Source organism: Manis pentadactyla, chromosome 12, assembly GCF_030020395.1.
Source record: "Manis pentadactyla isolate mManPen7 chromosome 12, mManPen7.hap1, whole genome shotgun sequence".
NCBI classification, from domain to species: domain Eukaryota; kingdom Metazoa; phylum Chordata; class Mammalia; order Pholidota; family Manidae; genus Manis; species Manis pentadactyla.
Window position 1 is genome coordinate 81,176,657 of NC_080030.1, and position 22,526 is coordinate 81,199,182.

The 22,526-nt window shown below is 38.1% G+C and overlaps 1 protein-coding gene across 11 annotated transcripts in view; it reads right to left on the reverse strand.

Moving 5' to 3' along the window:
• Positions 1–22,526, reverse strand: part of SNAP91 (synaptosome associated protein 91) — a 189,723-nt gene that overhangs the window by 64,884 nt on the left and 102,313 nt on the right. For all 11 annotated transcript variants that reach the window (XM_057489338.1, XM_057489336.1, XM_057489341.1 and 8 more), the window contains 2 exons: positions 4,657–4,671; positions 4,344–4,511 (listed from right to left, as the gene is read on the reverse strand). In XM_057489338.1, coding sequence (XP_057345321.1) covers positions 4,344–4,511; positions 4,657–4,671 — 183 coding nt within the window. The remainder of the gene's footprint in view (positions 1–4,343; positions 4,512–4,656; positions 4,672–22,526) is intronic.

Here is a 22,526-nt window from a genome sequence, read left to right on the forward strand (position 1 = left end):
GAAGTGACAATGGGTCAGTTATTCATATCTTACAGAATTATTTGAAATGTTCGTTTACTGCAGCTACATTGAGGAAATATATGTTCTGAGTAGAGGTCAGTTAGGGGAAAGGCCAAATAATTGTACTGGAGTATGAAACAATTATCCAAGGATAAGGCAGGCCTGCTTCCCCAGATGCCATGTTAGGGATACGGTAACAGAGGACATAGAACAACATGAAAATCCTAAAAGCTAGGGCAGAACAACACAAGAAAAGTATCAGAGGAAGTCAGGAGGGCTGAAAATATTTTGTCAAGAGTCAGGTCTGTTTTCTTTTTTTATTCTTAGATAGTCTGGAAGTGAGGTTAATAAAACTGGAACCGTATAAACAGTAATAGTAGTCACTATTTAGGGGGTACTTATCTGCCAGTCGCTGTGTAAATATTTCATGTTTATTAAATTTAATGCTTACAATTATCCTGTAATGTAGGTTCTATGATGCTCAATTTGGAGATACGAGAAAGGAAGCTTGGTGAGCTGAGTAACCTGACCAGGGTCACACAGCGAGCAAATGGTGGCGTTAGGATTTGGCGGTAAATTGCCTGAAGTTTGTGTGTTTAACCCCTATATTGAAGTGCTGTGAACTGTGCCATGTTCTACTCACTATTTCCTTCTTGCAGGATGGAATAAACATTGGTTGTACCAGTGCTAGGGGTCAAATATGCACAGACTGGCCTCTGTCACTTATGAATGTGTTAGTGTGAAACCTACATACGTAGCTATATCTTCAAGAGAGGTGTTTATTTTTTTCCCTCTGTTAGCAAGACATCTCCTTTAATACTTCTATTACTTAAAACTAAACGTTATAAACTTATCTAGTCCCATAAAAACCTGTCTTACAGATAGATGCCCCAGCTGCTCCAGCTCCCAGCTGTTAAAATCTTCCCAGCCCAGGAGCTGGAGATGTGGGTGAGTCGGGCTGCAGATGATCTCAGTCCCCAGCCAGTGTCTGGCTGTAGCTACAAAAGGGACCCTGAGTGAGAACTGTCCATCTGAGCCCAATCCACCCCCAGAACTGTGAGAGAATCAACATTTTGATGTTGTTTAAACATTTTTTTCTTTTTAATACCAAGCCTTCTTTCCTTATCAAATGGTAGCATTATTCATCCCATGTTGAAAACTAAAGTTCTCTTTTCTTTGTTACCATTTGCAGTTCATTTCTGCATTCTGTCCATTTTCAGCCAGTGCTATTCCCTAGAAATGCACGTTCTGGCTGTTCAGCAATCCAGAACTCAGTCCACGCCTTCTGCAGCAGACTAGCCTCTATGGTGCTGCTGCAGACTAGTCTTTTTTCCTTCTAGCAATCTAGGAAGAATTTCCTCTCAAACTTTGTATCATGTGACTATCTGTTCAAAGCTTCTAAAAGCTGTTTTCTCCTGAACTATTCTCCCCATCTTCTCCAGTCATGTAAGCCATCTTTTAATCACAAAAGTTTCAGCTGTTCTCAACATACCAAGAGTTACCATTCCTGTTCCTTTTCTTCCCCCAAAGACCCAGATTATAAGACTCTTGTATGAAATCTAATTCTAAATGCTTATGGTTAAGTATGGTTTTAAGGGAGGTTGAAAATCTTAGTTTGTTAACCAACTTGTGCAAGCTGTGACTTCATTAAGTCAGTTTTGTGAGGTAAGTTCTTCGGTTTCATGCTCACAGACTGCCAGCTTCATGAATGCTTGCTCACAAATAGATACAGATAATTCAAAGGGTACATTGGTGAATGCGTAAAGGAATTAGCATCAATTTAGCATTCTAGTGTTTAGAAATGCTGTGTTATTACAAATTAATGTACTGCTGTAAAGTGTGCACAAATGAAAAATAGAATGTCTTTAAGAATTTTGTTTTATTTTTATCATTATCTGTAAGCTTTACTAAATTTCTAAAGCGCATCACTCCCTTGGCAGTCTTATTCTGCATGGCTGGAAGATTTTATTTCTGAGAAGTCCACTTTAAAGAATAAAGTATTTAGTAAATGTAATGTTTCTGAAAAAATTTTAAAATGACTTACATTGAAATGACTAAAACATTATGTGGGCACCAATCTGATGATTTAAAAAATAAAAGACATTTCCTATTTTTCAAATTTGTAATGAGAATACATAGAAAATTTTAGTGTTTTAATGTTATTTAATATTCATTAAATTAAATGATTAATTTTTCAGAAATTAAAATTCATTAAGCTTATTTGTAAAGACAAATACTTAATGCTGCCATACGAAATCTCAAAGGGGCATGCTTTAAAGTCATGTAAGCAAACTACCTGATGCCCTTTTTATTGATGGGTTCTACCACCTGCCCATTTTAGAAATACAAAAAAAAAAAAAAAGGTCACACAACATAACATGGCCAAAGAGATTCTAGTTTAAGTTTTTATTTAAAATTCCATCTTTAAATGATTCCTTATAAATCAATAAAGAGCATGAAAGAAATTAGGGAATATCATTGAAAACCGAAAACCAGATAGTGACACTTACAGACTCCTGAACATAAAAGATAGAAACTTTACAGCTGTCAGAGGCCAGGAGACAGTTTACGGAACTATACAGTGTGAAGACACTTGCAGATGTGCTTGTTTTCACTCCACTTCCAGCCAGATGACTAGAAATGGTATTGGTGAAACAACTCCATTCTCTGACATTAAGTTATATGATTCTCTGCAGTACTAATCCTTTAATTCTGGGTTTAGGGTAGAAAGAATGTCATCATGACAATATTCTAAACATACAGATTATTCTGCTTGACGAATATAGCCAATGCAGTCACAAACACCGTGATGGCACAAGGAATATTTCAAAGAAATACCTACACTTTATCATTATAAAAAGCCGTAAGGGAAGCAAGATGAAGTTGGTTATTTCTTAGAGGCAATTAAGCTCCTTACAAATAGACTGAAAAAAAAAATCCAAATAGCTAATGGTGTAGAAATGTTTAAGCACAAAACTGTTATCCATCCTGTTCATATTTTCCTTGAAGTTTTTCTGTTAACATAAGCCTATGGGAACTACGCACACCCAACACCAAGAGTGGGGGTAAAATGGAGGGGTGAGAAATTGATTTTACAAACTTAAGCTAAAACTTTAATTTTTGGTCTCAAAAGTTATAAAGACATCAATGAAAAACTTTCTCTAGCAGATGACTATTTATAGTAAAATATTCAAAAGTCTGATATTCCCTTCCTGAACATTTTACAAAACAGGTTTCCCTGTAATAGGAATGGCAGTGCAGCAAGGTGGCAGCCAACTGTGTGTGTGAAACAGTGGCTGCAGTGCTGTGCCCAGCTGTGTGCTCCTTGACTCCCACAGTGCTGGCAAACCTCAGGGGGTGGGGCCCAGCGGGCAGCACAGGGACGTGCGATGGTGTGGAAGTATAGCAGCCAGGGAAATAGATTGGTTTCACCAGGATCTGCCAGCTCTCTCCTGCCCTTCCCAACATTCGCTTCCTTCAGTTTCTTTACCATATCCTCAAAATGCCCTGGGAAAGACGTTAATATTGTAATGAAGAAAAAACTATGATGTATGTATTTGATACAAGTGCACTTCTCCAGGTTTTGGACATTAGCACCACTCAGTTGGGACTACGTAAATGAACTGGCTTCAGAAGACTTATCAGGTCCAGGTTTATTATCCTGGCAGACTGTAGGATATTTGACTCAAGCCCCCAGCTGTAAATCAACTCTGTGTCAGAATTTACAACTGTAGGGAAAGCATATTTTCAGACAATAATTTCAAAGTCTGACCTAAGGCTGTTTTCAATCAGTATTTTAATGCTGATTCAAATGATTTCTCAAAATTCTAAAGCCAAAGATGATCAAAAGTTTTGCTCTCACACATTAACATTGCAAAAGTGGGCATATTGCTGAACTCTCTTCAGAGACTTCCAAATCTGAACTACGCTTAGATGATTTTTTTGTCCTAAATCCTAAGAAATAACTTAGACCAGGATTTCCCCAAACATTTTTCTCTCAGCTAGTTCAAATCTGGTCAGAAAGCCAAACCTAAATAAGACAGAGAGAGGACTGGTACCACTGCAGAGCAGGAACATATATGGGACAAGAGTTTGAGTAGCAACTTAAATTTCTATGTCCAATGTTCAATAAATGGAAGAATCAAATGGGCCTTAAGTGTGGCAACCTCTGCTCTATCCACTAAAATTGAGTGAAGATAAATATATATGGATAAACATTTAAAAAGCACTTCAACACTCTGACAAGCTGTTACAGAATGTAAAACTTTTTAAACACCTTAACGCTGGGGTAATTTTAGCAAGCATGGAGGGAGGATTAAAGAGCAGCGATGTGATTAACTGACCTCCAAAGAGATCCACTTCTGCAGTGACGGCAGTGACAGTTGTGGTGGTGGAGGCGGACGCCGAAGCGGTGGCGATCTCAGCAGCTGCAGGAGGAGGGGTAGGTTCTGCTGCAAATGGATCTGAAATCTGTGCTTCAGAGGTAACAGAGGAAAGTGCAGCCAAAGAGTCTAGGTTGCCCCAGAGATGGAGAACAAATTGAAAAGAAGAAAAGGAAAAGACAAGATATAGCAAGCTCCAAATGAACAAAATGAGGACAGTCCTTAAGAGGTGGAAGTCTCTCAAAACAGAAGTTTACAATATAGCTGTACTCACCCTCTCCCAAGAGGTCTATCGATGTCCATTATGTGTCAGCATATGAAGAAATAAGAGAGAAAGCTGAAATATTCAACCACACCAATGTCCGAGCAGGGAGAGGCACTGACCAAACAAAATTTAGCTTTATGTACTTTTCTGGACCATTTGTAATTATAAAATAAGCATATTGGCTATTATTATCATAAGCTAAAGGGAACCTTATATATCCACTAGACCAAATTTCCGATTTTATAGATAGGAAAACAGAGCAAGCGAGGTCAAGAGACTTACCTTAAGTCAAGTTTAAATTGTGACAAATTCAATTTATTTCTTACCAGATTGACCACTGCATCCCCTTTGATAGTTTTCACTACCCTATAAATGTCAATTCTGAAGAGACTATAGCTTCTTTACTAAACTTTGCTGATCCTCTTTATTTGATGTCACTCAGTCCAGAACACCAGAGAATAAACAGAAGCTTTATGAAAACTATTGTTTGATTGCAGAACGTAACAAACACAGTCAAAGAACTGAATGCAAGTTTAGGGGTTGAAAAAGGAAACCCTAACCTAAAACATTTTTTTCTTCATAAGTTTCACATTGTCGGATGTTTTTCAATTCAATATACAATATTTACATTTATAAACATAATGTGACAATATAAGAGAATTATTTTAAAGATATATGAGAGAAATGATGTAGCATCAAGACTTTTCAGCCCTTCCGAGGTCAGCATTCTGTGGGGAGGTTCATAGTTTCTTAGTGTCCAAAAGTGGGATTACCACAAAAGCTTGTGTGGGATTATTCTTAACTATACTATGACTTTAGCTTCAATATTTAGAGTGTCTAATTGCATTCTTCTACTTTCAGTCATATGATGCAACTCAGGGCTCATTTTTTAATTCATGGATGTTACTGGAAATTTATTTTAATCATGAAGAAATTTTATCAGAACTCATTAGGGAGCTATTTTTTTTTCAGGGCCATAAAAGGAATGTGAGAACCCAATAAACAAAAAGTTCTAGAAGACACTTACAAAACTGAGAAATACAAATTTGACATTAAAAATAATCACATTCATTTAACTGTGCAATTTGTAAACCCAATATTATGTAAAACAATCTACAGATAATACTAAGATAATCAAGGGTCATCCTAGCCAAATCTTAATGCTTTTCATAAAAACATTAGAAAATTGTAGCACGTAAGAGTACTTGACATTAGAAATAGTCTTTAAATTTTAGACTGTATGCCTAATGAACAGCAGGCAAAAAGGATCTATGTTGACTTGGAGTTAGGGTATTTTCTGGTGTTTTTTTCTGTTAGGTGGCCAGATCCAAAATCCTGACAAGCAGAAGGTCCTTTCAGTAATTCCTCCATCCAACAGCACCTGACCTAATACAACTGCTACTCTTTAGTCCACATCTTAAAAATATGAACTAGAAATCAAAGTGGGTCATAAGAAGCCACTTAGACTTAGTTTATCTCTTCTCCTACACTGATGGGACTGTCCGTACCGCTGCCTCTATCAGTGGTTATTTCAGCTACAATGTGACTTAGCAAAAGAGCTGGGAGCTATGTGATTTAACAGTTTCCAGACCTGCGACTGTCTATGGCCAGGAATGGGCAATTTATTTCATACTTTTGGTAAGTGAGAAAGAGACTATGTGCACCAGGAGGAAAGAGAAATAAAAAGATAAAAAAATATTTATAAAAGATTAAAGCATTAGTTTCTTGCTTTTGTTCAGATAAAGGGTTATGAAACTTCTTGCAATAATATGATGAAAGGTGGAAAGAAAAATTTCCTAGGAAAAGGAATGATTAAGCATACTGATAGATAACTGATACTGAAAAACTTTTGCCACTTCTGGAACAGGTTTTAGTCTCCAAAATCTTAATTTTCTAGATGAAATATTATTTATTTTGTTCTTTATTCCCTGTTTTATGGAAAATTTTCTGCCTTATTTTTTGGATGACAGGACAGTCATTCTCAAAACTTTTTATAAAGAATTAAGCAATGGGGAGAGGCGGAGCCAACATGACGGCGTGAGTAGGACAGTGGGAATCTCCTCCCAAAAACATATATACTTTTGAAAATACAACAAACACAACTAGCCCTAAAAGAGAGACCAGAAGACGCAGGACAGTGGCCAGACTGCAGCTACACCAGCGAGAACCCAGCGACTGGTGAAAGGGGTAAGATACAAGCCCCGGCCCGGCGGGACCCGAGCGCCCCTCCCCCCAGCTCCCGGCGGGAGAACAATAGGCAGAGCGGGGGAGACGGAGCCCAGGACTGCCGAACACCCAGCCCCAGCCATCCGGGCCAGAGCGCAGACACAGTACATGCCCAGGGGGCCCTGGATACTGGGGGAAAAGGGAGTAAGACCTCTGAGCGGGTGCTGAAGCTGATGCCCCTGTGACAAAGAAAAGCGGGGGCTTTTTGAAAGTCTTAAAGGGACAGGGACTTAACAGCTTGACGGAAACAACCCAGGTCACAGTACAGCAGCTGGAAATTACAGGGAAAACCGGGTGCACTAACCCCCTGGGCAACAGCTCTGAGACCCCTCACGGAGGCAAACAGTCAAGCAGCCCCCCCATCCATTACCCCACCGGGCGCTGCGAAAGCAGAGAAGCAGCCTGAGACAAATTCCGCCCACAGAAAGGGAAATTTCTCCCTTCCGGCCAGGCAAGACACAAAGACCCACTCTACACGCAATTACCCAACACAAGCCACTAGGGGTCGCAGTTGCACCAGTAAAGAAAGGCCAGTAGCAAGTGAAAATTTTGGCCCTCCCAGCTGACAATCAATAGCACCTGTCAACATGAAAAGGCAAAAAAATATGATCCAGACAAGACGAACCCAGACAGCTTCAGCATCTGCTACATCTTCCCCTGAGAAGGAATCTGGGGAGATAGATTTAGCCAGTCTACCTGAAAAAGAATTCAAAACAAAAGTCATAACCATGCTGATGGACTTGCAGAGAAATATGCAAGAACTAAGGAAGGAGAATTCAGAAATAAAACAAGCTCTGGAAGGACTTCAAAACAGAATGGACGAGATGCAAGAGACCATTAATGGACTAGAAAACAGAGAACAGGAACGCAGAGAAGCTGATGCAGAGAGAGATAAAAGGATCCCCAGGAATGAAAGAATTTTAAGAGAGCTGAGTGATCAACCTAAAAGGAATAATATAAGAATCATAGGCATTCCAGAAGAAGTAGAGAGAGAAAAGGGGATAGAAAATGTTTTTGAAGAAATAATTGCTGAAAATTTCCCCAAACTAGGGGAAGAAATGGCCTCCCAGACCACAGAGGTACACAGAACTCCCATGACAAGGGATCCAAGGAGGGCAACACCAAGACACATAATAATTAAAATGGCAAAGATCAAAGACAAGGACAAAGTATTACAAGCAGCCAGAGAGAAAAAAAAGGTTACCTACAAAGGAAAACCCATCAGGCTATCATCAGACATCTCAACAGAAACCCTACAGGCCAGAAGAGAATGGCATGATATACTTAATGCAATGAAACAGAAGGGCCTCGAACCAAGACTACTGTATCCAGCACGAATATCATTTAAATATGAAGGAGGGATTAAACAATTCCCAGACAAGCAAAAGTTGAGGGAATTTGCCTCCCACAAACCACCTCTACAGGGCATCCTACAGGGACTGCTCTAGATGGGAGCACTCCTAAAAAGAGCACACAACAAAACACCCAACATATGAAGAAGGGAGGAGGAGGAATAAGAAGGGAGAGAAATAAAGAATCATCAGATTGTGTTTATAATAGCTCAACAAGCGAGTTAAGTTAGACAGTAAGACAGTAAAGAAGCTAACCCTAAACCTTTGGTAACCACAAACTTAAAGCCTGCAATGGAAATAAATTCATACCTTTCAATAATTACCCTAAATGTAAATGGACTGAATGCACCAATCAAAAGACACAGAGTAATAGAATGGATAAAAAAGCAAGATCCATCCATATGCTGCTTACAAGAGACTCACCTCAAACCCAAAGACACGCACAGACTTAAAGTCAAGGGATGGAAAAAGATATTTCAAGCAAACAACAGAGAGAAGAAAGCAGGTGTTGCAATTCTGGTATCAGACAAAACAGACTTCAAAATAAAGAAAGTAACAAAAGACAAAGAAGGACATTACATAATGATAAAGGGCTCAGTCCATCAAGAGGATATAACCATTATAAATATATATGCACCCAATACAGGAGCACCAACATACCTGAAACAAATATTAACAGAACTAAAGGAGGAAATAGAATGCAATGCATTCATTCTAGGAGACTTCAACACACCACTCACTCCAAAGGACAGATCCACCAGACAGAAAATAAGTAAGGACACAGAGGCACTGAACAACACACTAGAACAGATGGACCTAATAGACATCTACAGAACTCTACATCCAAAAGCAACAGGATACACGTTCTTCTCAAGTGCACATGGAACATTCTCCAGAATAGACCACATACTAGGACACAAAAAGAGCCTCAGTAAATTCCAAAAGATTGAAATCCTAACAACCAACTTTTCAGACCACAAAGGCATTAAACTAGAAATAAACTGTTCAAAGAAAGCAAAAAGGCTCACAAACACATGGAGGCTAAACAACACGCTCCTAAATAATCAATGGATCAATGACCAAATCAAAATGGAGATCCAGCAATATATGGAAAAAAATGACAACAACAACACTAAGCCCCAACTTCTGTGGGACGCAGCAAAAGCAGTCTTAAGAGGAAAGTATATAGCACTCCAAGCATATTTACAAAAGGAAGAGCAATCCCAAATGAACGGTCTAATGTCACAACTATCAAAATTGGAAAAAGAAGAACAAATGAGGCCTAAGGTCAGCAGAAGGAGGGACATAATAAAGATCAGAGAAGAAATAAATAAAATTGAGAAGAATAAAACAATAGCAAAAATCAATGAAACCAAGAGCTGGTTCTTCGAGAAAATAAACAAAATAGATAAGCCTCTAGCCAGACTTATTAAGAGGAAAAGAGAGTCAACACAAATCAACAGTATCAGAAATGAGAAAGGAAAAATCACAACAGATCCCGCAGAAATACAAAGAATTATTAGAGACTACTATGAAAACCTATATGCTAACAAGCTGGGGAACCTAGGAGAAATGGACAACTTCCTAGAAAAATACAACCTTCCAAGACTGACCCAAAAAGAAACAGAAAATCTAAACAGACCAATTACCAGCAACGAAATTGAAGCAGTAATCAAAAAACTACCAAAGAACAAAACCCCCGGGCCAGATGGATTTACCTCGGAATTTTATCAGACATACAGGGAAGACATAATACCCATTCTCCTTAAAGTTTTCCAAGAAATAGAAGAGGAGGGGATACTCCCAAACTCATTCTATGAAGCTAACATCACCCTAATACCAAAACCAGGCAAAGACACCACCAAAAAAGAAAACTACAGACCAATATCCCTGATGAACATAGACGCAAAAATACTCAACAAAATTTTAGCAAACCGAATTCAAAAATACATCAAAACCATCGTACACCATGACCAAGTGGGATTCATCCCAGGAATGCAAGGATGGCACAACATTCGAAAGTCCATCAATATCATCCACCACATCAACAAAAAGAAAGACAAAAACCACATGATCATCTCCATAGACGCTGAAAAAGCATTTGACAAAGTTCAAAATCCATTCATGATAAAAACTCTCAGCAAAATGGGAATAGAGGGCAAGTACCTCAACATAATAAAGGCCATCTATGAAAAACCCATAGCCAACATTATATTGAATAGCGAGAAGCTGAAAGCATTTCCGCTGAGATCAGGAACTAGACAGGGATGCCCACTCTCCCCACTGTTATTTAACATTGTACTAGAGGTCCTAGCCACGGCAATCAGACAAAACAAAAAAATACAAGGAATCCAGATTGGCAAAGAAGAAGTCAAACTGTCACTATTTGCAGATGACATGATACTGTACATAAAAAACCCTAAAGACTCCACCCCAGAACTACTAGAACTGATATCGGAATACAGCAAAGTTGCAGGATACAAAATCAACACACAGAAATCTGTGGCTTTCCTATATACCAACAATGAACCAACAGAAAGTGAAATCAGGAAAACAACTCCATTCACAATTGCATCAAAAAAAATAAAATACCTAGGAATAAACCTAACCAAAGAAGTGAAAGACTTATATTCTGAAAACTACAAGTCACTCTTAAAAGAAATTAAAGGGGACACTAACAGATGGAAACGCATCCCATGCTCATGGCTAGGAAGACTTAATATAGTCAAAATGGCCATCCTGCCCAAAGCAATATACAGATTTGATGCAATCCCTATGAAACTACCAGCAACATTCTTCAATGAACTGGAACAAATAATTCAAAAATTCATATGGAACCACCAAAGACCCCGAATAGCCAAAGCAATCCTGAGAAAGAAGAATAAAGAAGGGGGGATCTCACTCCCCAACTTCAAGCTCTATTATAAAGCCATAGTAATCAAGACAATTGGTACTGGCACAAGAACAGAGCCACAGACCAATGGAACAGACTAGAGAATCCAGACATTAACTCAGACATATATGGTCAATTAATATTTGATAAAGGAGCCATGGACATACAATGGCGAAATGACAGTCTCTTCAACAGATGGTGCTGGCAAAACTGGACAGCTACATGTAGGAGAATGAAACTGGACCATTGTCTAACCTCATATACAAAAGTAAACTCAAAATGGACCAAAGACCTGAATGTAAGCCATGAAACTATTAAACTCTTGGAAGAAAACATAGGCAAAACCTCTTAGACATAAACATGAGTGACCTCTTCTTGAACATATCTCCCCGGGCAAGGAAAACAACAGCAAAAATGAATAAGTGGGACTATATTAAGCTGAAAAGCTTCTGTACAGCAAAAGACACCATCAATAGAACAAAAAGAAACCCTACAGTATGGGAGAATATCTTTGAAAATGACACATCCGATAAAGGCTTGACGTCCAGAATATATAAAGAGCTCACACGCCTCAACAAACAAAAAACAAATAACCCAATTAAAAAATGGGCAGAGGAACTGAACAGACGGTTCTCCAAAAAAGAAATACAGATGGCCAACAGACACATGAAAAGATGCTCCACATCGCTAATTATCAGAGAAATGCAAATTAAAACTACAATGAGGTATCACCTCACACCAGTAAGGATGGCTGCCATCCAAAAGACAAACAACAACAAATGTTGGCGAGGCTGTGGAGAAAGGGGAACCCTCCTACACTGCTGGTGGGAATGTAAACTTGTTCAACCATTGTGGAAAGCAGTATGGAGGTACATCAAAATGCTCAAAACAGACTTACCATTTGACCCAGGAATTGCACTCCTAGGAATTTACCCTAAGAATGCAGCAATCAAGTATGAGAAAGATCAGTGCACCCCTATGTTTATCGCAGCACTATTTACAATAGCCAAGAATTGGAAGCAACCTAAATGTCCATCGATAGATGAATGGATAAAGAAGATGTGGTACATATACACAATGGAATACTACTCAGCCATAAGAAAAGGGCAAATCCAACCATTTGCAGCAACATGGATGGAGCTGGAGGGTATTTTGCTCAGTGAAACAAGCCAAGCAGAGAAAGAGAAATACCAAATGATTTCACTCATCTGTGGAATATAAGAACAAAGGAAAAACTGAAGGAACAAAACAGCAGCAGAATCACAGAACTCAAGAATGGACTAACAGGTACCAAAGGGAAAGGGACTGGGGAGGATGGGTGGGTAGGGAGGGATAAGGGGGGGAGAAGTAGGGGGGTATTAAGATTAGCATCCATAGCGGGGTGGGAGAAAGGGGAGGGCTGTACAACACAGAGAAGACAAGTAGTGATTCTACAACAGGTTGCTACGCTGATGGACAGTGACTGTAAAGGAGTATATAGGGGGGACCTGGTATAGGGGAGAGCCTAGTAAACAAAGTATTCATCATGTAAGTGTAGATTAATGATTAAAAAAAAAATGCAGTTCCTATGTGGTGACCTCTAATGAGATCTACACAATGATATAAAGGACATATAAAAGTGTAGGCAAAGGGTCTATTTGTGTTTATACAGAGGATCAAAGCCTAATTTGGCTACCCCGAAAATGAACTAAGATACGATATGAAAAAGAACTTCCAACATCAGCACTCTCGGGAAGACTCATGACAGAAGATGATCAGAAAAAAAAAAAAAAAACTCCAACAAAGATCCACACACTGTCACAGGTGTAGATGCACTCATCCCACCAGTTCCTGGACTTGCCATGGGAAAGATGAAGGAGATATCTAAGCTGGCCTGTGCATGCAGTAAAACAAAAATTGGACTGGATCTATACTGTTGGAACTCAACCAAGAATTAGGAGAAGTGCAAATTGTAGCGCTCCAAAATCTTACAACCACAGACTATTTATCGTTAAAAGAACATATGGGATATGAACAGTCCCCAGGAATGGGGTGTTCTAGCTAATCTGAATTCTCTCAGACTGTTTAAGTTCAGTCGGACAATATCCACCATATCATAGATAAGTTTTCACAAATGCCTAAGGTGCCTAACTGGTTTTCTTGGTTTCACCGGAGATGGCTGGTAATTACAGGTATGCTTTGGTTAGGTAACTATATTCCTATTATGTTAATGTGTGTGCACAATTTAATTAGTCGTTTAAAACCTATCCATGCTGAAGTTACTCTACAAGAAGATATGTCAAAGAAATAATCAATCTTCCCAGGTTTTCTTCTGCCTGCTACTTCTATAGCTTTTCTTCTTCCTACCTAATCACAACCTTTAAATAGAACTCGTGCCACATGTCGAATTTACCGAGTATCATAATTCTTCCAAGTGGTAAAGACACCTCAAGACAAATGCTGGGCATAGAAGCCACAGGGCATAAATATGCAAAGAAGTAAAAAGCTAACCTTTTCAAACGATAAGGCTTCTCTCTCACTTACCAACTTCACATTTCCCTGTATGGCCCCGGAAGATGACTGGTTAGCCAGAGACGGGTAAGATTCCTCAAGGGAGGAACAACCTAAGACAGGCACAGTCGCAGGGGGCCATCTGGTGAGAAAATGGGGAGCAGCAGAGGTGAGGCTTAGAACCTCCCCCCTCATGTTCTGAGAGAAATCTTCTGCATACATGGATGTTTATTGCCCTCGTCTAGCGCGGATTAACACATAGTCTACAGGCACACACCTGATCATCTACATTTGCTCTCTTACAACACTAAACTCTGTTTTCTACCTTTATCTCATATCTACCTACCACTCCAGCATTTTATTAAAAATAATAATAATAGAGAAATGTGGTATCCACATATAAATCAGGTTTAAAAATCAAATGAGTATTCATATTTGAACTGACTGTTTATAGTTCATAATGCATTAACAAAACCGAAAGCTTCTGTGATGACTGCCCTTGCACTGTTCACCATGTAACTTATTCAGTATGTAAGAATTTGTACTCCATGTAAGAATTTGTTCATTATGCATCAGAAGATTGGAGACTGACGAAAATTGGGCTTGGGGTGGATTAATGATTGTGCATTGAGTATTGACCCCCCTATACAGAGATTTGTTGTGGTTAACAACTATTTGATCAATAAATATGAGAGATGCCCTCACAATATATATATATAAACACTTCCAATTGTAAAATAAATAAGTAACCGGGATGTAATGTATAGCATAAGGAATATAGTCAAAATATTGTAACAACTCGGTATGGTGATACCTGGTACCTAGAAATATCATGTATATAAATGTTGAGTCGCTGTGTTGTACACCTGAAACTAATGTAATGCAATGCTGTTGTCAACTACCCTTCAATAAAAAAAAAAAAAAAGAATTAAGCAATGCAAAAAAGCAAAAAAACCCACAGCAGCAGAGTTCAGTTCATCTGCAAGTAGTAAGTAGTCAGAAATTTTTTTGCTTTATAGAAATTGCTAGGAAAAATTCACTGCAACTATGGAGACAGAACTACAACTAAATCAACAGGAAATCTATATTCTACACTGAGATGTACCTAACTTCTTAGGTTATTTTGAAGGTTAATTGTGTTAATATATTTTAAGTGCTCACCCATACTGGGAACATATCAAATATTTGATAATGATGGCTAATAATAGCAATAGCTAACATTTAACTCAAATCATAATTTTCATTATAGGACTGTGAATTTCAAAGCTTCTATTAATCTTTCTGTGTATGCACACATGTGTATGTGTATGGGTACATCATGTGTATGAAAACAGTCTATAGATACACCCCCCCCAGATTTAATTAACAAGCAAATGGTAAATGAGTCACAAAAACTGCTTGTGGTGCAGCTAATATTCCACATGGAACTAATAAAGTCACATGATCACATAATACTGATAAGCCTTCAAATGCATATTGGCAATTAATTTCTATTAGGTTCATTAATTCTAATAAAACTTTAGTAGTACTTCTTTATTCCTCAAAAAATAAAAATTTCACATCAAGCATTTATAATAAGAAATTATGATTTCCCACTTTTAAAATACACAGAAATACATCACACACTCTGACTGGTTTGTGCTGAAAGATGAATTTATTATGAAGAAAAGAACACTCTCCCTATTATGGAGCCCAAGACAGAGATTTAAAAAACATTCTGTATTTTTTCAAACATGTTCATTATCAGTTTGCAGAATGCCAAATTCTTTATGCATTATTTAAATTTACTAAAATATGAATTTGCTAAAATTTTGTTCCATTACACCAACAGGAAAAAATAAACCTATCATTTACAATATGTCCCCTAAAATGTCAGAATTTATCAGTACCTATAATCCCCAAGGGAAATTCACAAACACCTGAAGTGGCCAAGCTCACTGGAAAACAAAGTCCTTTTAGTATCATTATAGTCAGATAAGAACATCCAAGTAAACCTAAGGAGTTTTACAGTTTGTATTTTACTGTCTAGTTGTATGAAAGTAAAATTTGCTTCAATAATAGAAGTGGCCTGATCTTGTCATACAAAACTGAGATGTGATTTTATTTTATATTTTGCTTAGTCAAATAAGAGACAAATATATTTGTTACAATTTAGCATCATCTTCAACTACCACTGGATATCTATAGGTAAATGCAAGCTGAAGGTAACTATTATTTCTCAATTTCATATCATACTAGTTAACTTCAGGTTTTAAAGGCTTGTAATTTTTACTACTTAATTTAGGAATTAGAGAATTTATTAGTATTTTTCTTCCCACCTGACTTTTCTACTTCTCTGAAATACACAGTTGTAGATACTTGGTTGAAACAGAACACTAATGCTGATTAATCAAAAGGTGACCATCAGGCCCTAAGCCACAGCTTCTGCTAGTTTATAGGTGCTTTGTACTAATTATAAAAAAGTGCTCCCTGTGGACCAGCGGAAAAGAAAAACATTTCTTCCTCAAGGATGAAAAAGGCTCACAGCCTTGGCTACCAGGAAGCAGGCTGGATTTCAGCCCCTCTCCTCCTTGCTTTAGAGCAGCACAGTAACTGCATGTCCACACTGGGAAACCCTACTCTGCCTTCCTCTGTATCCACTGAATATCTCATGTTTCAGTCATAACAGTTACTTATTTCTAACAAGGCTGAAATGTATTCTAATAAACTGGTTTTTATAACTTATTTCTTACAATATTATATGTCTTAAAAAGTGCTTGAACATAAATGTGAATAAAAATATTACACTGCAATTTAAAAAGATTTCACCTAGGTTTTTTTATTATTTCACATTCTTTTTGGTGCCAAGTTAAAAAAAATTAAAAGACACACTTCTCTTTTTCCTGTCAGAGAATAAGGTGAAAGACAACAGTTTACAGTTTCACTGTATATTCACTAAATTCTAACTAAATCAGTAAATGTTTGAGAAGTCCTAAATACTGCAAAGTGTTAAATACTGATTTAAATAGTTGAGAGAATTAAGAGTTAAACCATTTATATAAAACTGAAAAAACTTGTATAACCCACAAATTTGTAATTAACACTAAATTTTAAAATACAAAATTTCTATGGAAGTCATTTATATGAATTTTATGATGTAGAATGTCTGGTTTAAGGATATGGATTTGGGAAGGGTTTATAAGCAGAATGGACAGAATGCAAGAGGCCATTGATGGAATTGAAATCAGAGAACAGGAACGCATAGAAGCTGACATAGAGAGAGACAAAAGGATCTCCAGGAATGAAACAATATTAAGAGAACTGTGTGACCAATCCAAAAGGAACAATATCCGTATTATAGGGGTCCCAGAAGAAGAAGAGAGAGGAAAAGAGATGGAAAGTATCTTAGAAGAAATAATTGCTGAAAACTTCCCCACACTGGGGGAGGAAATAATCGAACAGACCACGGAAATACACAGAACCCCCAACAGAAAGGATCCAATAAGGACAACACCAAGACACATAATAATTAAAATGGCAAAGATCAAGGACAAGGAAAGAGTGTTAAAGGCAGCTAGAGAGAAAAAGGTCACCTATAAAGGGAAACCCATCAGGCTAACATCAGACTTCTCAAAAGAAACCCTACAGGCCAGAAGAGAATGGCATGATATATTTAATACAATGAAACAGAAGGGCCTTGAACCAAGGATACTGTATCCAGCACGACTATCATTCAAATATGATGGTGGGATTAAACTATTCCCAGACAAACAAAAGCTGAGGGAATTTGCTTTCCACAAACCACCTCTACAGAACATCTTATAGGGACTGCTCTAGATGGGAGCACTCCTAGAAAGAGCACAGCACAAAACACCCAACATATGAAGAATCGAGGAGGAGGAACAAGAAGGGAGAGAAGTAAAGAATCTCCAGACAGTGTATATAACAGCTCAATAAGCGAGCTAAGTTAGGCAGTAAGATACTAAAGAGGCTAACCTTGAACCTTTGGTAACCACGAATTTAAAGCCTGCAATGGCAATCAGTACATATCTTTCAATAGTCACCGTAAATGTTTATGGGTTGAATGCACCAATCAAAAGACACAGAGTAACAGAATGGATAAAAAAGCAAGACCCATCTATATGCTGCTTACAAGAAACTCAGCTCAAACCCAAAGACATGTACAGACTAAAAGTCAAGGGATGGAAAAACATATTTCAAGCAAACAACAGTGAGAAGAAAGCAGGGGTTGCAGTACTAATATCACACAAAATAGACTTCAAAACAAAGAAAGTAACAAGAGATAAAGAAGGACACTACATAATGATAAAGGGCTGAGTCCAACAAGAGGATATAACCATTCTAAATATATATGCACCCAACACAGGAGCACCAGCATATGTGAAACAAATACTAACAGAACTAAAGGGGGATATAGACTGCAATGCATTCATTCTAGGAGACTTCAACACACCACTCACCCCAAAGGATAGATCCACTGGGCAGAAAATAAGTAAGGACACGGAAGCACTGAACAACACAGTAGAGCAGATGGACCTAATAGACATCTATAGAACTCTACATCCAAAAGCAGCGGGATATACATTCTTCTCAAGTGCACATGGAACATTCTCCAGAATAGACCACATACTAGGCCACAAAAAGAGCCTCAGAAAATTCCAAAAGATTGAAATCCTACCAACCAACTTTTCAGACCACAAAGGCATTAAACTAGAAATAAACTGTACAAAGAAAGCAAAGAGGCTCACAAACACATGGAGGCTTAACAACACGCTCCTAAATAATCAATGGATCAATGACCAAATCAAAATGGAGATCCAGCAATATATGGAAACAAATGACAACAACAACACTAAGCCCCAACTTCTGTGGGACACAGCAAAAGCAGTCTTAAGAGGAAAGTATATAGCAATCCAAGCATATTTAAAAAAGGAAGAGCAATCCCAAATGAATGGTCTAATGTCACAATTATCGAAATTGGAAAAAGAAGAACAGATGAGGCCTAAGGTCAGCAGAAGGAGGGACATAATAAAGATCAGAGAAGAAATAAATAAAATTGAGAAGAATAAAACAATAGCAAAAATCAATGAAACCAAGAGCTGGTTCTTCGAGAAAATAAACAAAATAGATAAGCCTCTAGCCAGACTTATTAAGAAGAAAAGAGAGTCAACACAAATCAACAGTATCAGAAACAAGAAAGGAAAAATCACGACGGACCCCACGGAAATGCAAAGAATTATTGGAGAATACTATGAAAACCTATATGCTAACAAGCTGGGAAACCTAGGAGAAATGGACAACTTCCTAGAAAAATACAACCTTCCAAGATTGACCCACGAAGAAACAGAAAATCTAAACAGACCAATTACCAGCAACGAAATTGAAGCGGTAATCAAAAAACTACCAAAGAACAAAACCCCCGGGCCAGATGGATTTACCTCGGAATTTTATCAGACATACAGGGAAGACATAATACCCATTCTCGTTAAAGTTTTCCAAAAAATAGAGGAGGAGGGGATACTCCCAAACTCATTCTATGAAGCTAACATAACCCTAATACCAAAACCAGGCAAAGACCCCACCAAAAAACAAAACTACAGACCAATATCCCTGATGAACGTAGATGCAAAAATACTCAACAAAATATTAGCAAACCGAATTCAAAAATATATCAAAAGGATCATACACCATGACCAAGTGGGATTCATCCCAGGGATGCAAGGATGGTACAACATTCGAAAGTCCATCAACATCATCCACCACATCAACAAAAAGAAAGACAAAAACCACATGATCATCTCCTTAGATGCTGAAAAAGCATTTGACAAAGTTCAACATCCATTCATGTTAAAAACTCTCAGCAAAATGGGAATAGAGGGCAAGTACCTCAACATAATAAAGGCCATCTATGATAAACCCACAGCCAACATTATATTGAACAGCGAGAAGCTGAAAGCATTTCCTCTGAGATCGGGAACTAGACAGGGATGCCCACTCTCTCCACTGTTATTTAACATAGTACTGGAGGTCCTAGCCATGGAAATCAGACAAAACAAAGAAATACAAGGAATCCAGATTGGTAAAGAAGAAGTTAAACTGTCACTATCTGCAGATGACATGATACTGTACATAAAAAACCCTAAAGACTCCACGCCAAAACTACTAGAACTGATATCGGAATACAGCAAAGTTGCAGGATACAAAATCAACACACAGAAATCTGTGGCTTTCCTATATACTAACAATGAACCAACAGAAAGAGAAATCAGGAAAACAACTCCATTCACAATTGCATCAAAAAAAATAAAATACCTAGGAATAAACCTAACCAAAGAAGTGAAAGACTTATACTCTGAAAACTACAAGTCACTCTTAAGAGAAATTAAAGGGGACACTAACAGATGGAAACTCATCCCATGCTCGTGGTTAGGAAGACTTAATATAGTCAAAATGGCCATCCTGCCCAAAGCAATATACAGATTTGATGCAATCCCTATGAAACTACCAGCAACATTCTTCAATGAACTGGAACAAATAATTCAAAAATTCATATGGAAACACCAAAGACCCCGAATAGCCAAAGCAATCCTGAGAAAGAAGAATAAAGTAGGGGGGATCTCACTCCCCAACTTCAAGCTCTACTATAAAGCCATAGTAATCAAGACAATTTGGTACTGGCACAAGAGCAGAGCCACAGACCAATGGAACAGACTAGAGAATCCAGACATTAACCCAGACATATATGGTCAATTAATATTTGATAAAGGAGCCATGGACATACAATGGCGAAATGACAGTCTCTTCAACAGGTGGTGCTGGCAAAACTGGACAGCTACATGTAGGAGAATGAAACTGGACCATTGTCTAACCCCATATACAAAAGTAAACTCAAAATGGATCAAAGACCTGAATGTAAGCCATGAAACCATTAAACTCTTGGAAGAAAACATAGGCAAAAACCTCTTAGACATAAACATGAGTGACCTCTTCTTGAACATATCTCCCCGGGCAAAGAAAACAACAGCAAAAATGAGTAAGTGGAACTATATTAAGCTGAAAAGCTTCTGTACAGCAAAAGACACCATCAATAGAACAAAAAGGATCCCTACAGTATGGGAGAATATATTTGAAAATGACAGATCCGATAAAGGCTTGACATCCAGAATATATAAAGAGCTCACACGCCTCAACAAACAAAAAACAAATAACCCAATTAAAAAATGGGCAGAGGAACTGAACAGACAGTTCTCCAAAAAAGAAATACAGATGGCCAACAGACACATGAAAAGATGCTCCACATCGCTAATTATCAGAGAAATGCAAATTAAAACTACAATGAGGTATCACCTCACACCAGTAAGGATGGCTGCCATCCAAAAGACAAACAACAACAAATGTTGGCGAGGCTGTGGAGAAAGGGGAACCCTCCTACACTGCTGGTGGGAATGTAAGTTAGTTCAACCATTGTGGAAAGCAGTATGGAGGTACATCAAAATGCTCAAAACAGACTTACCATTTGACCCAGGAATTGCACTCCTAGGAATTTACCCTAAGAACGCAGCAATCAAGTTTGAGAAAGACAGATGCACCCCTATGTTTATTGCAGCACTATTTACAATAGCCAAGAATTGGAAGCAACCTAAATGTCCATCGATAGATGAATGGATAAAGAAGATGTGGTACATATACACAATGGAATACTACTCAGCCATAAGATAAGGGCAAATCCAATCATTTGCAGCAACATGGATGGAGCTGGAGGGTATTATGCTCAGTGAAACAAGCCAAGCGGAGAAAGAGAAATACCAAATGATTTCACTTATCTGTGGAATATAAGAACAAAGGAAAAACTGAAGGAACAAAACAGCACCAGAATCACAGAACTCAAGAATGGACTAACAGGTACCAAAGGGAAAGGGACTGGGGAGGATGGGTGGGTAGGGAGGGATAAGGCGGGGGGAGATGTAGGGGAGTATTAACATTAACATGCATGGGGGGGTAGGAGAAAAGGGAGGGCTGTACAACACAGAGAAGGCAAGTAGTGATTCTACAACATTTTGCTATGCTGATGGACAGTGACTGTAAAGAGGTTTATAGGGGAGACATGGTATAGGGGAGAGCCTAGTAAACATAATATTCAGCATGTAAGTGTAGATTAGTGATACCAAAAACAAAGCAAAACAAAACCAAACAAACAAACAAAAAAAAAGAGAGCAGTTCCTGTGTGGTAACCTCCAATGAGGTCTACACAAGGGTAAAAAGGGCATATAAAAGTGTAGGCAAAGGGTCTGTTTGTGTTTATACAGAGGATCAAAGCCTAATTGGGCTACCCTGAAAATGAACTAAGATACGATATGAAAGAGAACTTCCAACATCAGCATTCTCTGGAAGACTCATGCCAGAAGATGATCATCAAAAAACCCCAACAAAGATCCACGCACTGCTACAGCTGTAGATGCACTCATCCCACCAGTTCCTGGACTTGCCATGGGAATGAGGAAGGAGATATCTAAGCTGGCCTGTGCATACAGTAAAACAACAAATTTGACTGGATCTATACTGTTGGAACTCAACCAAGAATTAGGAAAAGTGCAAATTGTAGCGCTCCAAAATCTTACAACTACAGACTATTTACTGTTAAAAGAACATAAGGGATGTGAACATTCCCCAGGAATGGGTTGTTTTAATTTGTCTGATTTCTCTCAGACTGTTCAAGTTCAGTTGGACAATATCCACCATACCATAGATAAGTTTTCACAAATGCCTAAGGTGCCTAACTGGTTTTCTTGGTTTCACTGGAGATGGCTGGTAATTACAGATATGCTTTGGTTATGTAACTATACTCCTATTATGTTCATGTGTGTGCGCAATTTAAGTAGTAGCTTAAAACCTATACATGCTGAAGTTACTCTACAAGA